The sequence below is a fragment of the Corella eumyota genome, chromosome 2 (genome assembly GCF_963082875.1).
Source record: "Corella eumyota chromosome 2, kaCorEumy4.1, whole genome shotgun sequence".
NCBI lineage: Eukaryota > Metazoa > Chordata > Ascidiacea > Phlebobranchia > Corellidae > Corella > Corella eumyota.
Window position 1 is genome coordinate 21,289,100 of NC_137491.1, and position 21,706 is coordinate 21,310,805.

The window sequence follows — 21,706 nt, forward strand, 5'->3', positions numbered from 1 at the left end:
TCATAGCACCAACCTTTATTTGCTCCATCTTCATTCTTCAGTACTGAGTTTGGAGGTCAAGAGTTTGATAAAAGTTTAAATCCAACGCCAGCACAAATTATTAACACAAATTATCTACTATCAACTTTTTAAAAAAACTTTTAAATACTTTTAAAAAAACTTTTAAATTAAATACAAAAATAAAAATTTTACAAGAAAATGAAGTCTTCATCCAAAATCTTTTTCCTCCTTTTTTGCTCTGCGAAGATTTTTATATAATATAGAAAAAGTTTAACCCAAGCATGGAAAATACTTGACCAATCTTTTAATTAGAAATATAAGAAAAAGATCATACCAGTTAGAAAACTGATATGATGGAGAGCGGCGGAAATTGCCGTTGGTTATCTGAATTGAGCGTTTACCGATATCCGTATACATCCAAATTTGCTTTAAAATTACGAAAACCGAGTGAGGCTTGTCCTCTTTACAAATATTTATTTATAAGTTTTGATAGTTAATATAGTTATTTAAGTTAAGTTACTTAAGCCTACAGTTTAAGGACCCCCCCATTATCCTAACCTATCTCCTATCCTAACATGACCCTCCCATTAACCCTATTTGTTTAAGGGCCTTAGTTGCAACAATGTTGCAGTTAATGAAAATTGAAAAGTGCCAGGAGGCGAAGCAACAAACGTTAGAGCTAACTTAGCCTAGTGAAAATTAACAAGAAGAGGTTTAAATAGAAAAAGAGATAGAGTTAATTAACTTAATTAATGAGGTTTTTTACCATGAGATTCGATTGTGTAGAGTGTAGCGATTGTGTGGTGTTACACCACGCAGATTGAATTATGTGGTAATAGAACCACTGAGGTTGGATTGTGTGGTAATAGAACCACCGAGGTTGGATTGTGTGGTAATAGAACCACTGAGGTTGGATTGTGTGGTAATAGAACCACTGAGGTTGGATTGTGTGGAGTAGAACCACTGAGGTTTGATTGTGTAGTCTGAAGTGGAATCCACATTATGGAAGGATAGAAGGATCTTTAAAACAAAATAAAACTGTTGTAAGATAATGAATCTATTTATCTTACGTTGGCAAAAAATAGTTATACATTAAAAACAATTAAAAGTATAAACACACTTATATTTGTTTTGTCCGCTATTTTTAAGTTAATGCATACAATCTAACTTTCATTAACTTAAATGTCAAAATAAATTACAGAGAACAATGTAACAAAATTGGGCAATGTTACAAAGTGGTTCACCCATTTTAAAACTAAACTCATAAAAAATTGAAAAAATAAAAAGAAACTTACTTTGAAGCATTTGAAGATCTGACAATTCCACGATGCCCATTTTGCAGAATTATCATTCTTAAACCATTCTGTAAAAATCAAGATAAATTTATTAAAATTATTGCTATTAAAAACTACATAAATTTTAATGATAAAGTTTTTATAAAAATATCATAGATTAGGAATGTGCCAAGTCAAGTGTTTGAATTATACTTAAAAATAAAAACCATATGTAAATATCAGGGTATTTAACTTCATCAAATTCGATTTTAATTTAAGACCATTATGATAAAAAAATAGCCAACTATAAAGTATATGCAACTTTTATTGAGAGCTATTTAGTGATTGGTATTATTTGTGTTTTTAGGTTTGTTAAACATAGTAAGGTAGAGTCAGACAAGTTAATTGTTAGTTGCTTATTTCAGTTAACTTGAGATATAACAATCATGTAAAGTGAATGTTATTGCTTCTACATATGGACTGTGATAAAAAAATTTTAAGAACAATACAATAAAATGTTGTGCGTTACAGTAAAAAGTTATTTTTAAAAAAGCCAAATTGTTAAAAACTAATTAGGATTTTAATTTCCACATTGAAATAAAAATTCACTGTTAGTAGGCGTTTAGTTGTTTCATATTTAACTAAAATATGCAAAACAATTTGTAAAAAAAATTTTTTAGTCTACAGATGTACCTATTAAAAGAATAGCTGCATGTTATATGTGCTTCAGACGTTAGCATGTTGGTTATGTTGTCAGCATATTGGTGTGTTATTTGTTTTGTTTGTGGTACTTAGCCTAGCATTTACTTATTTTAAGATGCTTATCCACCCAGAATTTTTTATGGTTTGGCACATCCCTAATAAAATTATATGTTTAAAAGTTGTAATTACCTTTGATGTGATTGGTTTTCAACTTTATTGCTTTCATGTTAAAAGCCTTAATCCAATTTAGGCGTTGTAACTTTGCCTGTAAAAATAAATTGAAATTAATAAACATGCAAAATCATAACATTACATTTTTTTTAGACTATTTAATGACTATTTTATAAAAAATATAATTATATCAGTTAAGATGAATAAAGAACTAGTTAGTAAACTAATAAAGTTCAGTTAAACCTTTTTTAATTAACAGTAAGACCACTTATACATAATATATAAAAAATTTGAAATTACCTTTTATTATTGGATAGTTTAACGGTGACTTTGTCTTCTTATTTGCTTTATTTTAAATATGTACAGCAATCTAAAATCAAAATAAGTGTGTTAGGATTAAGTAATCTAATTAAAAAAAATAGCAAAAGTTTTATTTATTTTGTTGGTCTATAAATAGGACATACATATGTATATATTATCTATATATAAACTACCAAGCTCCTTTATATGTTATTAAATACAAGTCATATTTACCTTATATCGTAATTGCTGTAGCTTTGTTTAATGAATGATTAAGTCCGCGTCTTTAAATCCCTCCTAAAAATAACAAATTTGAGATTTTTACTCCTTTTAAAATATTGCTTGAAATCAGATTTATTTATGGTTCTACAAGAAAAGAGCCATAAAAGTTCCAAAAATAAATGAGCTAATTATCATAATTATTAATTGAAAATTTATTATTAGATATTTAGTGATTGTGAGGTTGTGGTCTCTAAATTGCAATTGCCCTTTTTGTTGCAATATTATATTTCTTTAGTCTTAAATTAAACAAATTAAATCTTCACCTGGAGCCAAGTAGATCCAAATTGTGGAATTGGTTGCCTTGTTTGCAGAAACAAAAATCATTTTTAAGCCGTCTAAAATAAAAGCAAAATTAGTTTTTAGAATTTTTCAAACCCGATTATTTTGGTTGCATTAGCTAAGCATTAGTATTAATATTTGCCTGAAAATACATTATATTATTTAGAATTACAGTTAGTTTTAAATACCTTTATTGTGAATGGCTTTAAACTTCATTGCTTTTTTTGTTAAAAGCCTTCATCCAAATTAGGCGATGTAACTTTGCCTGTAAAAATAAAATCAAAATTAAAATTAAATTTGGTGCACAAACCAGAAAAAAGATATGATATTTTAATATTACTAATTAATTTAAGTTCAATTCTAGTTTCACATTACCTGTTAGAATTGGATTGTTTAGCTGGTTAGTTGGTTTCTTGTGTAGCGTGAAACATTTGTACGAAGTTATCTGAAATACCAAAAACATTGTTAATAAAATTTATTAAAAACTAGTCTATTGTTTGCCAATATATATATTGTAGTCCTTATGCTTTGCAAACAAAAAATGTACATACAAAACTTATTTATATATATTAGCATAAAGATAGTTCTAAGATAAGAAACAAATTAAATTTTACCTTATAGCGTGATAATTTCGTCTTTTTAGAATGACATTTGTCTGCGTCTTTTAAAATCTCCAGTTATCCTCTTTTCCCAAGATTCCAGTTTTATTTAAAGATTCCAGTTTTAACATTATTCCCAAGATTCCAGGTATAACAGTTTCCTATTTTACCACTAAAACAGTATTCCTATTCTACCCCTACAACAGTATTCCTATTTTTCTCCAAAAATAAATTCCAGTTTTTCCTTCAAATAAATTCCAGTTTTCCTCCAAAAAAAATCCAGTTTTCCTCCAAAAAAAATCCAGTTTTCCTCCAAAAAAATTCCAGTATTCCCTTCAAAAAAATTCCAGTATTCCCTTCAAAAAATTCCAGTTTTCCTCCAAATAAATTCCAGTTTTCCTTCAAAAAAATTCCAGTTTTCCTCCAAAATAAATTCAAGTTTTCCTCCAAATAAATTCCAGTATTCCCTTCAAAAAATTCCAGTTTTCCTCCAAATAAATTCCAGTTTTCCTCCAAAAAAAATTCCAGTTTTCCTCCAAAAAAAATCCAGTTTTCCTTCAAAAAAATTCCAGTTTTCCTTTAAAAAAATTCCAGTATTCCTTTAAAAAAATTCCAGTATTCCTTTAAAAAAATTCCAGTATTCCTCCAAATAAATTCCAGTATTCCTCCAAATAAATTCCAGTTTTCCTCCAAATAAATTCCAGTTTTCCTCCAAATAAATTCCAGTTTTCCTCCAAATAAATTCCAGTTTTCCTCCAAAATAAATTCCAGTTTTCCTCCAAATAAATTCCAGTATTCCCTTCAAAAAAATTCCAGTTTTCCTTCAAATAAATTCCAGTATTTTCTCAAGAAAAATTCTAGTATTCCTCAAAAAAAATTCAAGTATTCCGCAAAAAAATTCCAGTTTTCCTCCAAAAAAATTCCAGTTTTCCTTCAAAAAAATTCCAGTTTTACTCCAAAAAAATTCCATGTTTTACTCCAAAAAAATTCCAGTTTTACTCCGAAAAAATTCCAGTTTTCCTTCAAAAAAATTCCAGTTTTCCTCCAAATAAATTCCAGTTTTCCTTCAAATAAATTCCAGTATTTCCTCAAAAAAAATTCTAGTATTCCTCAAAAAAAATTCCAGTATTCCGCAAAAAAATTCCAGTATTTCTCCAAAAAATGAATTTCAATATTCCTTCACATAAATTCCAGTATTCCTTCAAATATAAATTCCAGTTTTCCTCGAACAATAAATTTCAGAATAAAATTTTTAGTATTATTCCAAGTATAAATTTCAGTTTTCTTCCAAGAAAGAGATTACAGAATTCCTCCAAAAAATAGATTCCAGTATTACGACTGTTTAACGGTATTGTCATTCTTGGAATTGTCAATTTGTTTGTGGCGAATTTTTAAATGTTTTTAGTGGTATTGTCAATTGTCTTTAAACCACCGTTGTTTTTAGTATTTTACAAATGCAAATGAATAAAAGTATATGAAATAAACATAAATTAGTTTGTGTTTTATATTAAAACTAACTCAGTTTAACTTAACTATAACGCCCAGTAATACCGAACAATAATATGCCAAATCAAAATAAATGTTAACTTTACTAATGGTGCAAAGTAGTAGCGAATAAATAAACGTAACTTTAGAAACTGAACAATATTTATTCCAAACTTTTGGAGGACCAAGTTTATAATTTTTGGGATATGACTATTTCGCAAAAGCTCGCTTGAGCACTGATAATTATGATCGCAAAAGGCAAATGCAGCAGCAGCAGTTAGTAACACCATGCAAAAAATAAAACCCATGCAGTTCATGCAGCATACATGCAATTTGGGGTAATAAAGGAGGAGGGGATTAATCAAAAATCATAAACTTGGATTTCAAAGTTCAAGAATAAAATATTATTCAGATTTCTAAAGTTATATTAATCTATTCGCAAGTACTTAACACCATTAGTTCAGTTGACAAAATATTTTAAATCTTTATATTATTGCTAGGCAGACCTTTTACTAAAATAAAGTTAACCAGGTATAAATTTGTGTTTTTAGCAATATATATATTACAATTATTGCGTATGGTTGTCATGAAAAACAACATAATCAACTCTAACAGTAGAGTAATTAAAATGTTAATGTATAAATGTGCTTAGCACTATAATATATTTAATCGTTTTTTAATATACAGTTATTGTTTGTGATATTGTTATTGTCTGTAGTAAGTCACTTTTGTTACCATAAAGTTTTGTAACTCACTTTAAATCGACATAACAGTTTAAAATTCAAAATTCCATTTAAAACAGCATAACAGTTTAAGATTTTCAAAATTCCATTCATATCAGCATAACAGTTTTCCAAATTCCACGTATAGTTGAAGTTTTCCAATGAATATCCAGAACCCAAAACCATGAAAAAACCTGAAATAAAAAACTAATTTAAAATTTTGTATTGTAATTTTTATATTTTTAAATTTATTTTGAAACAAGGTCACTAATATGTTAAAAAAAAATTTTAAAAACGTTGTTAACAACAGATGCCAAATTATTGAGAGGGTTACGTGACGTCACAAGGCAACATGTTTTAAACCATGGCAACGATAGTTGACTTAAGTATTAGAAGGGTTAATATCAGGTTATATTCAAAAAAATGCTATTTGAATTAGACTGTTGTTATAGTTGTTATAATGACTATACTTAATACCAATTGTGGTATAACAATGTTTTATATTATTGTCTGATGACGATTTTGATATAAAAATCGTTTATAAATGCCAAATGATTTTATTACGTCATAATATATTAATTAAAAAACAATTATTTATATAATAACAACGTCAATTGTTAATAAATAAAGCAAAATATTTAACAAACTTACCAATAAAGAGACCTCTAAAAACCGAACTCCAAAACACGTGCGCACAGCAGGAGTGCAAAGCGCGAAAGAACTTTAAGAAACGCCCTTGTGACGTCACAAATCACGTTCCCGCGTTTTAGTCTTGCGTCGACATTCCAACGCTGATTGTTTTTGTTAATTAATTACGTAATTATTAATTATCCCCCTTTTTGCATATAGCTAAATAATAACAAACGTTAATTAACGATTTGTTAATTAAACAAAAATGAAGTCGATGTTTTAATTGAATTTAAATTCTGACTTTTTCTAACTTATTGCATAACAATAGGTTTTTATTTAATTAGAATAGGGTTGTTGTGACGTGTTTAACCTTATGTGATGGTTGTAACATTAAAATACTGGCAGCGTGGTGTAGTGATTATAATACTTAGTCTTACTATATGAGATCTTGGGTTTAATTCCTACTGTTTCCGTACTGTGAAACTTAAGGTGCTATAAACGGTATAAACTCCTGCTAATCCAGCACTTAATCAGTTGTTTAATTATTCGGCAATAATAATCTACGTAATGTCCCAAATTGCCAACTGGAGACTGGGTCGGGTAACTGTTGTTACTCTATGTTTAAGTCAAAGATAATAAATCAATACCAAGAAATATATTTTTGTTTAAGTCAAAATTAAAAGTTTCATTTTTGCAATCAACTTTTTGTTTAATAAATATGATTTTACTTAAAGATAATACATATACAAAAAATCAAACAAATATAAACCATATTGCATTTATCAAATAAATCTGGTATACAGTTGAAATATAGATAATAGAAATATATATTAAATATATAAATGGAAAAAGATACATAATCATTTACAGTCAATGTTAGCTAAATAGACAATTCACCCCTTAAGGTTTAACTTTATTGTTAAGTTTGGAATTTTCATTGGAACAGAAAATTACTTTAGAAAATAACGAAAAATTAAATTAAAGCAATGTTGGCCCCAAGTTTAAAACAATTTATAATTCTAGTACAGGCTATCATTAAGACTTGAAGCAACTTAAAAGAGGTTAATTTATGTTTGTATTCATACAAAGTGAACTTGTAAGTCATTAAACATTAAAAGTATGTAATTAATTACCATTTTGAATCACTAATCAATATTTTTTTAACAAAATTTAATGTAAAAATTGACAAGTTTTATGAACCAGAGGTTCCTGGTTCAATCCTTGTAGGTGATATCTGAAAAGTAAGCAAGAACATTCTCGATGGTGAACTCCATCTTAATTCCAGAATCAGCGTAACATTTATTGATTAAATCTTGAAAGTGGTTGTACTGCTTCAGGAATTCTTCCTGCATGTGTTGCCAAACAACCTGGACATAAAGAATTAATTATTTTATTTGAAAGATTAAATTTTTAAGTTTGTTTTGAGATTTGAAACTAAACCGTAAAATAGTCGCATTAACAACTTGACCATTACAGTATTAAAAAGTACATAAAAGTAAAACTCTTTGTTAAAATGTCTTAGTATATTAAAGCTTGAAGCCTTAATTAAAAGATTGCTGTTTTTGGTGCACAGGCATTCTTGTTCAGATTACATTAGAACAAGTGACTTAACTTTAAAATATTGAAAATTTTAAAAAAGTTTAAAAAAAACACTAAAAAAGTAGATAACACAAAAAAATTCCCTTTTCTATGTATGTATACAAAAAAATTAACATTTGTATGTAACTTAAATCTTATTTTGTTACCATTATGATCTTTTGAACAAACAACAAAAATATTTTAAAAAAGACAACATCTCACCCTTAGTAATCTGTTGTCATTACTGGCTGTGTGTTTCACTATCTTGTGGTGTAAGACATCAAGTCCTTTCTTTACATCCTTTCCATTATATTCCTTTATACATTTTCTTAACTCCTGTTTACTGAACTTAAGTTGGAATCCAACTTCCTCAGGTCGAACACCTGACTCCATTACTTGAACTACTCCTTCAAAGAAGTTCTGGAGAAATAAAAGTTGAAAAAAATTAAACTTAAGTTATCTAAAATATAAAAAAATTAATAATCTACATGTAATGTGGACTATATATATATGTATGTCCAATTTATAGGCCTACAAAATAAATAAAACTATTGTTTGTGTGCGGGTGAATTATCGTAGGCAAGTATTAGTTAAGAGTGGCAACTATATTATAACAAATAAAATGCTAACCATAGGGCAGGCTATCAACTAGTGATAAAAGAATAAAAATTTAAAACAAAAATATCCTCAAGAATATATAATTAAATAGGGAATATAGTAACAAAAACAGAAAACAATCAATTAAAAAAACTGTCATATTAAAATTACCAAGTATTATGTGCTGAAATGCCAACAGATGCCAACATTGATAATTTAAATATTTGATGATATAAATAAAGGTGCATCTAAATATAAAAAACAAAAGTTAAGAAAACAAACTTACACTTAATTTCTCCAGTGGTCTTCCCAGCATGTTGGTAACATAAGAGTTGAGGTATTTGTTATATTTCAACTTCACTGCTTTCTTTTCTTGGTCCAAACTTGCAATCTTGAGGCTAGAGAGGCAGTTAAGAAGATGATGATAGTTCTCAAACATGATCACTTCAGGGGGGATCTTGTGACTTTGGTGGGGATCGGTTGCAAGTCCCTCAACTATGATTGAAATTTGTATTTTTATTGGAAACTAATACAATTAAAATAGCAATGATTATTTTTAAAGCATACAACTTTAATTATTTTATCTAGGAATAAAATGATTTAACTAATAGCCATCTATGATTATTTTTATTTGATTTATATATTTTTATTAGAAAAAATTATTATTTTTATACAACTTGAAATTTAATTTGGAAATGTTATGATTTGAGTCTTTATGTATGTTTTAAGGCTTTTGCTACCATCTTCTTTGTTTAAAAATAAACTGCGAAGTATAATGTTTGGTTTGTTAACAGGTACAGTTGTAAAGTGGGTAAAAGTTTATAATTTTTAAGGCTTTAGCAAGTTTAATTTTACTCCAGTAAAACAAAGCAAATTTATGATTTGGTGATATTGATTTTATTTAAGTTTGATTTCCTCTAATGCTATATTGTGCTACAGATTTCGTTTGACGAGTTGTTAATACCACAAGACAAAATCCTAACAGGCTAAACTTTAATTTAAACCAAAATAACAGGGAACATTTACATTGAGGATAAACTAAACTTACTGGCACCAAAAACAGCTTCGATTAACATTTTGTAAGCTTTATCGATATCTGTTCTACGCTCTGCATCTTTAAAAATACTTTCACTAAGCTCGATAAACTCCTCAAACTCGAGGACAAACGGAAGGAATCCAGTTTTCTTGGATTTACTCGTCGAGAAATCTTTAATTCCTTGAACCTTGTTTTTCTAACAAAAATTAAATTTTTAAAACATTTGTTTAATTTATATATATATATCTTGATGCGAAAAGGTCGACTTTACAGCCCACCATAGAGTAGCATAAGGTTATCCGTCCCAGTCTTAAGTTGCCTGTAGCAGTTTGGGATATTATAGATTATAATTGCCTGATAATTAAGCTGCTGATTAAGTGCTGGCTCAGCAGGAGTTTATGCCATCTATAGCGCATTACTTAAAGGTGCTACAGCATAAGAGCAGGTAGGATTAAATCCCAGCGAACTATAATTTACCTTTTATAAGAAAAAAGTTAAAAATATTTGTTTGTAAATCAAATAAACTCAAAACTTACAATAAAGTCATCAAAATTTCTTTTCACTTCAATGAGAGAGTTGCCCAACATTTTAGTAAGAAAAGAACCATCGTTGGCCTATAAACAAAAATGTTTTTAATTAATAAAAACATCAGGTTTGTGTGAACACAAGTTTAAAGATTGTTTTAAAGAATATTGGTAGTTTAAAAACAACTTATTCCAAAGTTAAAAATAAATATAATTTTTAATAAAAAAATAGTTTTTAAAAAATAAAACAATTCACTTGACATAACAAAATAAAGAGAAAAAAATTTTGCATTTTTCTTATACAATCTTTGAGCAATAGGTTTTTACATTTATTGTAAAAGGATGTGCTGTTGTGACACGTTTCGAGTTTTCCAGTAAGTTTTCCAGTGGCATTGGAAGGCTTAAACCCAAAACCTTTTGGTTTAAAATCTCACTGGATTTAAGATCAAATAGTGTGGCATTGGCGCAGATTAAACCCGGAATACTTCTACTATAATTCAATGCTATACCAGGGATATTACACCACCTAATTTACCAATTTTTTTGCCTTATCACCTTAAGATTAAGGTTTTTAAAAATTTTTTCGGGTAAGGGTGTGCGGTTTGAGATATGTTTGAGATATGTTTGAGCTTTTCGTGAACGCCAGGTCAAGGGCAAATAGTGTGGCAATAGTGCGGCTCGAACCCAAAACCTTTTGGCTCATAGTCCGCTGCAATGACTACTTAACAACACTACCGGACACCTTACTTATTTACAACTTTGATAATTTATTCTTACTTGTTGTGCTTGTGCCACCCGGTGTCCGATAACAACGAGCATATTAAGGGAGTTGAGGGGGTCGAGTTTTTCCCCAAAGTTGACGAGAAGTGAAAGTTCAAGTTCAACCACCGAGAATATCTCACTCATCATTAACCTGGAGTTAAAAACTAATTAATTAAAAGAAATAATTAATTAAAAAATACCAATTAAAAAAATAACTCATTAATTAATTTAATTATAACTTTACACATTGACGTTCTATTAAAAATAAATCGGCATATTTAAAATAAAATTAAGAAATATAATTTTTAAAAAAATATAATTTTAATTTTACTAAATACTACACCTGGATATAATAATTGATAAAAACATTTAATTATTTTATAACCTTTTTTTAAATAAAAATTTTAAAGTTGATTGTTTCTTAAAAAAGTAATCGAAAAAAAATTTGGCTAAAAATAAAATTTAAAACAAACAAATTTATTTAAAAACTGAGAAAATTTATCATTTTTAAATTAAAAAATCATTTTAATAAAAATTATAAACTTAAACTTATTTAATTTACTTTTTCATTTATTCAGATCACTGTCTCATACCCACAAACACAATTTTACCGACAATAAAACAATTTTCATTAGACACCTTTATACCCTAAACCCTTTAAATTTCAGGAAATATTAAATTTAAAAAAATATTTAAAAAAAAATTATAAACTAAATCAATCTTACCCATTTAGTAAAACAGATTACCAACATATTCAAAAAACACTTTTTTACCGACAATAAGACACTTACTATTGAACCGCTTCATACCCTAAACCCTTGAATTTCAGAAAAAATGCCATTTAAATTTTAAGAAAAAAAAATTTGGCCTAATCTTTAGTAAATGGGTGTTTTTATAATTTGATTTTTTTTTTAAAATGCCGACTCGTTTAAATGATTTTTTGGTATATGAATAAAAACCACATCATACGAACCAAATAGACAAAATTACAGACCATCTTCAAAAACTTTTTAAATTAATAAAAACATGCTTTTAAGCCTGAAAAATGAAAATTAAAAAGGAAAATAAAAGCATTAAAAGAATAAAAACCGAGCAAATTAGGATTCAAACAACTTACCAATTGTCTTTAACATAATTTCTTCACAAATAAGTTTAGTTATTATTAGGCTAATATTATTTTAAATAAAATCGTTTATTGTTATTTTAATTTGTTAAATTATTGAAAATTTTAATTACCTTTTTTCTTTAACAATTTGGGTTCTAAAAAAAAATTTTTGAAATTAGTTTAAAATAAAATTTAGAATTATTTAAAAAACAAAAATTAACAATTAATTTTTAAACAATTTTAATTAAACTTTTACAAAAGAATTAAAAATTAATTTTCGGATAAAAAAATCAAATAAAAAACTTTAAGCTAATTACTTAATTAAAAATATTATTATTTTATTATGACATCATATAGGATGATATTATTATGACATCACACTTACTCTTGATACTTTTTTCTCCGAGCAATTCCTTGTTCCGTGTCATCCTCTTCATCATCACTTCCACCCTGTGATGTCATAATCATGTTAATGTGATGTCATAAATAAATCTTGTAACAATTTAAACACATTTAATTTAACCACCCAACATTTCAAAACTTTTTATGACATCACAGATTGGTATGACATCACAATACTTACAGGCATCATTGTATCTGAACTTTCAACATTGACGTGGAAAAACTTTGTGAGAAAATTTTCTTCATCTTGGCATGTTGGTTCGAGTTCGTTTAAAACCTCACGGAAAGTCTGGATGGAAAATATTAGAATATTAGCAAAGTTTTTCTTTTAATTGAAGGTTTAAATTATGTCTTGCAAAATTAGTTGGATAGAATCTAAATAGTGGTTAGAACACTTGGCTTTACTACATGAGGTCCTGGGTTTGATCACCACTGCTCTCATGCTGTAGCACCCTTAAGTAAGGTGCTATAAATGGTATAAACTCCTGCTGAGCCAGCACTTAATCAGCAGCTTAATTATCGGACAATTATAATCTATAATATCCCAAACTGCCACAGGCAACTCGAGACTGGGGTGGGGTAACAATTGTTACTCTGTTTAGGCGCGCATTCAACCTTCCCACATCGAGGATAATAATAAATATCAATCAATTTAAACAAACAACTCACGCTGCTAAATTTTTCTCGATCAGAAAGTTCAAAATCTGATGTGGCCAGTGATTCTCTACTGCCACCTAGTCCCTTCTTTTTGCCTATTCCTTTCAACCTCTTTGTGACGCCTGTGATGTAATAATAAAATTATTATGATGTCAATAATGTTAACAATTATGTGATCAAAGTAAAAAGAAGAAATTTTTTCATTTTTTTATCTGATACAATTTGTAAATATCATCACATTCTGTTTTTAAAGTCACTTGAATGAACTTGACTTATTTTTACTATTTGTCTTTTAATATTTTGATAAATATTGCTTGTGTGCCAATCTGCTAATAAGTTAAGGATACAGCATTGCCACATACACGTAACTTGAGCATCCAGAGGCAGGTATTACAACAATAAAAACAAAATATAAATTAAAAAACAGAAACTTGAAGTCTTGAAGTCGAATGCAGAAAGTCGTAACAAAATTTAACTTTTTGCATAACAAAAAATTTAACGATTTTAATTCGGGTTTACGTTAACTTGACTTTCTGTATTCGACCCATAATAAAACAAAGAATATAGAAATTACAATCTCACCCTTGACAGCTAAACTCTGGGTTGAACCTCCAAACTTTTTCTTTTTGTTTAAACTTTGTTGTGATCCTGATAAATTCTTGATACTCGAACTTAGTTCTAAAAAATATTAATTTGGATAAAAAATTTACATTTTAGTTTATTAATTGGAAACTATTAAAGGGTGTTACATTATTTTTTTTGTATATATCTTTATCCTCGATGTGGGAAAGTCAAAAGCGCGACGATAGAGTAAAGATAGAGTAACATAAGTTACCCCAACCCAATCTTGAGTTGACTTTAGCAGTTTGGCATATTATAGATTATAATTGCCCGGTAATTATACTGCTAATTAAGTGCCGACTCAACAGGAGTTCATACCGTTTATAGTGCCTTACTCAAGGGCGCTACAGCATGAGCTCAGTGAGGATTGAACCCACGACCTCATGTGTGGTGTAGCAAGTGTTCTTACCACTACACCATGCTGCCGGTCATAAAGTTATTATCCTTTTATGTACAAAATTCGACAAACTTTATGACATAATTAACAAGTAAATTCATCTTAAATTTATCTCAAATTTGGAGCCAAAACACCTAAAAAGCAAATTATGTATCCCAATTTAATTTAAACTACAATTTTATACCAAAACACCAAAAATTTTAACAATATTTTAACTACTCATGCAATATTTTAACTTGTTTTAAGATATTTCATGCTTTCCAAATTTGATCATGCTTAACACACTAACATTTGATTGTAATTTACCAAAACAATATATTTTGTTGTTGTGAAAAATTTAAAGTTATATCTTAACTTTATTATCAACAAAAATTTAATTCTATTTTATTAAAACCATTTTTTCAACGGTTTAACAAACTTTAAATTTTTTATTCAAACTTTAAATTTTTTTTATAAAAGTTAGTTTTCCAAGCCTTAGGACGAAGCATTAATTATTTGCAAATTGTGTATTAGTACTACATCTAATTTGCATATTAGTACTACATCTAATTTGCATATTAGTACTACATCTAATTTGCATATTAGTACTACATCTAATTTGCATATTAGTACTACATCTAATTTGCATATTGGTACTACATCTAATTTGCATATTAGGTTTACAAGCTGGGGTTAGTAACTCGCACAAAATACTTTTATTTATAGAAAATCTTTTATGTTCGACCCCAAGGTTATTCAAGGTCAAACTGGAGGTCGCTTTTAAAGCCGCTGAACCGTGCTCTGTATCGATGTTTGCTGGACCATGAAATTTTATTTACTTAAATTTTAATGTTAAGATTATTTAAGTTAATTAGGTTTTAATCTGTTATTATTATTTCTGTTAAAATTTAATAAGTTTTAGTAAACAAATAAATTAAATATCATTAATTTAAATTTAATTTAAATTTTATGTAACAAAAAAGTATAGTTAATACATTTTGTTAGAAATAAATTTTTAATATTAAATATAAAGTGTTTACTATTTAAAGTGTCTACCTTGTTGAATAAATCGTTGCTTCGCCGAGGTCATGAAATCCTTTATTTCTTTAGAGTACAGACGGTTAATATTTTTCGTGTAAATCTAAAAATAAATTAAAAAATAAAAATAAGTTGTTACAAAAATATAAAATAAGTTGTTACAAAAAAAAAATATATAATAAATGAGCAAGGTGAAATAATCTTCAAAAACAAGATTATTTTTAAAATCTAAGACAATAATAATCTATACATATCGGGGCTTAGTGGACGATATTATTTGGGTTTGGTGACCATGCCATAATATACTTAAAATCTTTGTATAAACATTAATACTTTTAGCATGTTTTAATTCATTAAATTGATTTTGTCATTTTTTCCCGTCGCATTGTTGTAATATTAATTGTATATTGTATTTATTATTTACTTTTATCAATGTGCGAAAAACCAAAAAAAAAAAAAAGTATTTTCTATTTATAGGACTACAAAATAAATAAAACTGCCATTTGTGGTGAACATGTAAATTATTAAAGACAAATATTAGTTAAAAGTTGTGGCTATATTACAAAAATTTAATTACCAAGCTGATAACTAGAATTTTTGAAATATTAATGAAATTAAAATTACAAAACAATTTAACATCACAAAAACTTCAAAAAGTTAGGTTAAAAATTTGTTGCTGAGTCAATAAACTTACCGTTATAAGTTGAGTGTATTTCGTTTTATCGGCCGTTTTTATCCAGAGAATAAGTTGCCGAAAACTCATCAAATCTCGATGGAACGGAAAATGTTTCGGTAATTTCAGGGTTTCCGTATTTTTCACCAAATTTCCTCCACTAGGTTCATTCGCCTGAGTTAAAAAAATTAGGTTTAATTTTGAAAACACTTTAAGTAAAATCTGAAATATTAATTTCGTCAATTGTTAAATATTGTCAATTGTCTACATATATAATGAAGTTTAGTAAGCAATTTATTTATATATCCAATTTCTATGGAGGCAAATATTAGTTAAGAGATGCAACCACATTACACAAATAAAAATTCAACCATAGGGGGGGCTAGTTGTTACAATACATATTTTTGACAACAAAAATCTAATAATTTGGCCCGGTAGTGTGGCGAACTGGTCATGGCGTCGGACTACGAACCGAAAGATTTCGGGTTCAAGCCGCACCAATGCCACATTATTTGCCCTTAAGACAGTGTTTACTGATAGCTTAACATGTCACAACAGCACATCTTCTCCCAATAAAAATATAAAACTTATCACCTTAAGGTGATATAAAAAAAATACACAAAAACAAAAGCCTAAGCAAACCGCACACAAAAATTATCAATAATTTTCAACCTGTTTCTCGAACAAAACACTTAAGTGATCGAATAATCTTTTAGCAAATAGTTGTCGAAGTTCGTGAAACAATTTCTGTTGTTCAGCAACAGCCTGAAGTTTTGATAAACCTGAAAAATATTAAAGTAAAAATTAAATTAATCTTTCTAGCAGCCTATAAAATACATTAAGTTATAATTAAGCCCAATATTAAAAGGTTTATAATTTAACAAGTTAATTGTCTGCTTTACAGGTTGCATTTTTACTTTTCTAATATGGAGTCAACAAATACTTAGTTGTGATATTTTGCCTGTGCACCACAAACAATATTTTTTTTATCAATTAAAAAACTTCAGTTTTCCCCAATTATCCAAATTATTCTACATTTTAAGCTTATCAAGTAACAGCTTTTATGCATAGCATAAACCCCCAGGCAAAATTAGCTTTATTTGCAAAAAAATCTGTAATTTAAGCCACAAAAATTCCTCACGATTAGACACAAAATTAACAATTTTTTAAACTTACAAAATAATGTAGTTTGGAGGTAGTAAAATAAAAAGTATATCAAAAATAAAAGTATTGATTTTAAATATCCAAATTTAGCAAATTATATAAAATTTGGATTTATGGACTATATATAGGTATTGTATGGTTTGTTTGGCTTAACAGCATAAAGAGATTAATGGAATACTGAAATTAAGGACTAGTTCAGAAATAAACAAATTGTTGAACTCACCAATCGGAAGTTCGACCTCCATTGCTTGTTGTAAAGCTTCAGCCGCACTTGTACAAGCTTCAATGCCACTATCCTTGCTTAAATCCATCTCTCTTAAGGCTTTGATGTGACCCTTCGATAAATCTAGTTGCATCTAGAAGGTAAAGGTTTAAAGGTTTACAAGAAGTAACAAATTAGATCAAGTTTTGTAGTAATATTGGTACAGAATATAAAATATGTAAACAACCACAATTTGCAAAAAAACTTCAAAATGGCGGCAATTGTTTGCTATAATTATGAAGTGATTTTTGAGATTAAAAAAAAGCTAAATTACATAAAATAATAGTAAAAAACGTCATATTTAATAATCATACATTAAACAAACCAAAATAAACAAGAAAGTTTAATAAAAATGTGTTTTATACAAGATATAAAAAATTACAATTTGCATTAATATTAAAAGCACCAAAAAAATTAAACTACAAAAAAATAATAATAAAAAAACACAAAATCCAATTAAAAAAATTAACTTTAAACAAATTTCACGCACCACTAATTTGTCAAGGTCATCCAATAACCTTCCATGGTTCTTGTTCGTGATTTGGATGAACGATTCCTGGTTTCTAATTTGCCCCATCTGCCCCGATATTCCCTCAACCATGACATCGTATTCGTCCAAGCGTGACTCGATTGTTGAAACCTCATTCATGGCTTTATCCAACAACAACATTAATGAGGTCACCTAAAGGTCAATTGTTATTTTAATAAAAAAAATTAATTAATTTATCAGTTTAGTCATTTTTCTATTTAGATTCATTTTTAAATTAAAAAAAGAAAAACTATTTTTTATAAGATAAAAAATGAATTCTTTAAATTAAAAAAAAAGTAAATTTACTATAGAAAAATTTGTCATAAGCCTTCTTTTTAAATTGCTTGTTGTTTAAAGGCCAAATCAGGGTAAAAGCAATTAGAAATTATACAAAAGTGCCCCAACAAATTAACCAAAACTAACATTTACTTGACATTTATTATAAAAATATTGTAAAAAAGCTTTCCATTTTCACTGGGTTTGGTGACCTCACCATTTGTTATATCAAATCTTTATGTAAATAATAATATTTGTGGCATGTTTTAAATCATAAAATTAATTTTGTCATTTTTTCCCGTCACATTAATATAATATTTAATGTATATATTTTTTTTCTTTTTTTTGTCACATTAATATAATATTTAATGTATATATTCTATTACTTTCATTGATGCACAAAAAAATATTAAATAAATAAAAAACCTGTTGTTCTGAACCCATTATTGAGTGAATATTCTTCCCATCCAGCACTGAAAGGTTCTTAGACAATGAATTGGTGAACGCTTCAGCATCACTTATCGCAAACTCACATTCTGTGATCATACGTTCCAAGTCTTGTTCCTCTTGTTCTGTGAGGGCCTAGAAGAGATGACCAACAAGAATACAAGTGTTATATAAACTATTATTTAAAACAAATTTAAATTATAAAAAAAATAAGAAAAGTTAAATATTTTCCTAAATAAGTAAGTTATTTTTGTTTTATGTTTCTATCATAACCTGTTGAAAATAATACAAAGATAAAAAAGTTTAATTATTGTACAAGCCTGTTTTATATTAAAAATTAGTTTAAAAATGTCAAATATAAAAGGTAGTTTTCTAAAGTTTATAGAAAAGCTTTAAGTATAAAAATAATAAATGAACCTGATAATCTTCAAGAACGTCATCCTCTGCTCCTGCCGAACTTTTTAGAGTTTCCCCGGCTCCAGAAACTGAAACTTTACAACGAAAACACTTTTTTATCAATTGGAAAAATTTTATTTAAAAATTCTTTATTTTACCAAACCAAAAATATGAAGAATATTATCTTCAACAATAATTTTTAAATTTTGTTGAATTTTAACTTACTTTCCAATAAACTTTGTGGAATGTTGGTAAAGGCCGGCCTCTGCTGTCGTGGCATGTATCGATGACACAACTAGGTTACAACATCAAATTTAAAATAATTTAAATATTGCTACATTATATAAAAAAATCATAATTTACAATTTTTTATCATAATTTACAATTTTCTAAAAAAAAAAACTTTACTGTCCAAAATTTATTTTTTATTAATTTTACCAAGAATATATAACTTTGCAACTTTAAGGATAGAATCAACATTTAAGTATTATCTCACAAAATAAAACAAAAACATAGCAAAACACCAGAGTAAGAGTTAAAGTTTACCTTCCACAAACATGACAGAAAAGTTTGTTTTTCTCCGACACTGCTCGCTGACCATTTAAAGTTCTTTTCAAACTGAAGCTCAAATTCAGGAGTGTCCTATAACGATATTATTCAATTTTTATTAACAGGTAAGGACAATAACTACAAATCTTTGCCATGTCCTCCATTATGTTTAATGTATTTTTGACCCTTTAAAGAGTTATTTTTGACCTTTCAATCCTTTAAAGGGATAATATAAAAATAACTACGCTATTTTAAAGAGTCTGCAAGTTTTTTTTGTAGGGGAGGGTTAAAGAGATAATATATACAATACAGTAATGACCAAATTTAAGACTTTAAAACTACATTATTCTATAACTAAGCAACAGTAAAAGTCAACCTCCATTAGATTAAAAATAACAAAGCTTACTTAATAAAGTAAACAGAACAAAATAAAAATTAATCTTACCTTATTTGCATCCTTTCCATTCACAACTTTCAACTCCTTGAGCTGCCAAACTTTTTGTTTCTTGTAAGAATCCAATTTCTCCAACTTCTTAAACTTGCTGATGTAAACCTCCGGAGGTCGTTCTATCGTGACAGAAGCGCACAGAAATGACGACTTCTTCTTTTTTCCTCCCACTTTGCCAATATGTACAACCCCAAGTAACCTCTCATCATGTGGGGTGAACACATCACGTTGCAAAGCATGTTTTATCGCAGCCATTTTGTTTGGTTTTTAAACCTTTAAACAGTTGCTACAAAAGGAATAAATTTGATATTAAAATTAAATTTTGAATATAAATTGTTTGCAAATAATTCTAAATTTTTGGCATTACATGTTTCGTAATACAAAATTTACACATCTCAAATTCATAAGTTACAGAAATTATTCTTTTAACAATAACAAATCAAAATATTTTTAAAAAACATTAATTTATATAAGCATCAATGGATTATTAAATGTTTTAGGTTTGAGTTAAGGATAAACCATTGGTGCTCTGTTTTTTAAGGAACTGCAGTATAAAAAATTTATGTCCTGTTTTTTTTATCCCTCAATAATTTCTATCCCATTTTGTCCATCTCTCGATTTCTATCCCATATTTTTTCTGTTCCCCTCCCCTCTCCGATGTGTATCTTTCCATTCATCCATTGCCCTCAACTTATAAACATCTTCGACTTTATCCTCTTCCTCGCTGTCATGTTTATCCTCGTTTTGTGGGAGCCCTGACCCTGAGTCCGGGACACGCCCGGCTGCATGCTCACGCTCAAAAAACTCATCAAGCGTGACGGTTGGCACGCTCGGATAACCAGCTCCGAAAACTTGAGACTGTAATTTATCTTTAGTTAAAATAAATGGCATTTTTCCTTTCTGCTTAACGGGTTTAGGTTCATTGTTTTCTCGTTGTGATGTCATAATTGTCAACATCTCAACCTCAGTGTTAAGATTGTTGATCTCGTCGATCGATTTATCGACCCACGACACAATCAACAATTTCCAATATTTTCTCGTTGAATCGTCATCAATTAAATTTCGTTTTAAATTTATCAAATCTTCGTTTCTTTGTTTGATTTTCCGATATTTTTCGATTTTCGCTTCTCTTGTTGAATTCATTTCTTGTAAGTCAGGTTTTATATTTGAAGTTTTTTTCTGGTTTTTTTCTTTTAAACAATTTTTAATTTGAATCAAATTCCCGATATTATAATCAAAACATAATTTTAAAAACGACTTAAAAAAAGTTTTTGATTTTTCGACTAAATTAATTCTATCTGTGACATCACAATTCTTTCTTGAGTTTAAATCTCCAAGGAGCACGGGAACCAGGAAGTAACAAAGATCAGAGGTCGCAACCTCTTCTATTTCCTCGTTGGGCGAGAACATTTTTAATTGTTCAACATTTTCTGAAATTATTTCCAAAATTGACACGACCTCAGAAATTAAGTTTTGTGTTTTCGGAGAATTTGTCGCTTCACTTGAGTTGATGATGTCATCATATTTCTTCCATGCTTCAGCGAACAAATCAGACAACTTTTTTCCATCAGTGCTTATATGGGATTCAGCTTCCATTTTGATTAATTTTAATTAAAACATAAAATCTAATTAAGAGAAAAATTGAAATTTTTAAATGTTTAAAAAAAACTTTTTTTGTATAGGCCTATATTTTTATCCTTAATGTTGAAAGATCCGCTTTACGATCCAAACATATAGTAACATCTGTTGCCCTGACCCAGTCTTGAGTTGATCCAGTCTCAAACTTTAAATTAAACAAAAATCGTTCAATCTTTTTATATTA

At 28.0% G+C, this 21,706-nt stretch overlaps 2 protein-coding genes across 4 annotated transcripts; both read right to left on the bottom strand.

The window, feature by feature from the left end:
- Positions 1 to 7,258: 7,258 nt before the first annotated feature.
- Positions 7,259 to 20,166, bottom strand: LOC145741854 (exocyst complex component 1-like). 3 transcript variants are annotated; one of them, XM_082559520.1, is made up of 23 exons: positions 19,882 to 20,166; positions 19,434 to 19,529; positions 19,113 to 19,182; positions 18,909 to 18,982; positions 18,471 to 18,626; positions 17,730 to 17,921; positions 17,201 to 17,333; positions 16,486 to 16,595; positions 15,835 to 15,987; positions 15,159 to 15,243; positions 14,817 to 14,918; positions 13,688 to 13,783; positions 13,118 to 13,227; positions 12,630 to 12,737; positions 12,432 to 12,496; positions 12,178 to 12,201; positions 12,059 to 12,079; positions 10,957 to 11,092; positions 10,192 to 10,269; positions 9,668 to 9,851; positions 8,906 to 9,114; positions 8,245 to 8,442; positions 7,260 to 7,811 (listed from the first exon to the last, which is right to left on the bottom strand). In XM_082559520.1, exons 1-23 carry the CDS (start codon positions 20,137 to 20,139, stop codon positions 7,659 to 7,661), a joined length of 2,811 nt encoding a protein of 936 aa, XP_082415646.1. In that variant the 5' UTR covers positions 20,140 to 20,166; the 3' UTR covers positions 7,260 to 7,658. The 3 variants fall into 3 exon arrangements, with proteins under 3 accessions (XP_082415647.1, XP_082415646.1, XP_082415648.1); XM_082559521.1 differs by lacking the exon at positions 12,059 to 12,079 and having other exon boundaries at positions 7,259 to 7,811; XM_082559522.1 differs by lacking the exon at positions 14,817 to 14,918 and having other exon boundaries at positions 7,261 to 7,811.
- Positions 20,167 to 20,239: 73 nt separating this feature from the next.
- On the bottom strand, positions 20,240 to 21,503 carry LOC145741859 (immunoglobulin-binding protein 1-like). Its single transcript, XM_082559527.1, has one exon. The coding sequence runs from the start codon at positions 21,478 to 21,480 to the stop codon at positions 20,506 to 20,508; it is 975 nt and encodes a 324-aa protein (XP_082415653.1). The 5' UTR covers positions 21,481 to 21,503; the 3' UTR covers positions 20,240 to 20,505.
- Positions 21,504 to 21,706: the final 203 nt, after the last annotated feature.

What these genes read in the sequence shown, in the direction of transcription:
- LOC145741854 (XM_082559520.1), bottom strand. Translation starts at nt 20,139, where the DNA reads ATGGCTGCGATAAAACATGCTTTGCAACGTGATGTGTTCACCCCACAT. An exon ending in GTGTTTTGTTCGAGAAACAG is followed by an intron (nt 15,988 to 16,485) that starts GTTGAAAATTAT and finishes TTTTTAACTCAG; the next exon opens with GCGAATGAACCTAGTGGAGG. An exon ending in CAAATTGTTAAAGAAAAAAG is followed by an intron (nt 12,080 to 12,177) that starts GTAATTAAAATT and finishes TTATTTGTGAAG; the next exon opens with AAATTATGTTAAAGACAATT.
- LOC145741859 (XM_082559527.1), bottom strand. Translation starts at nt 21,480, where the DNA reads ATGGAAGCTGAATCCCATATAAGCACTGATGGAAAAAAGTTGTCTGAT.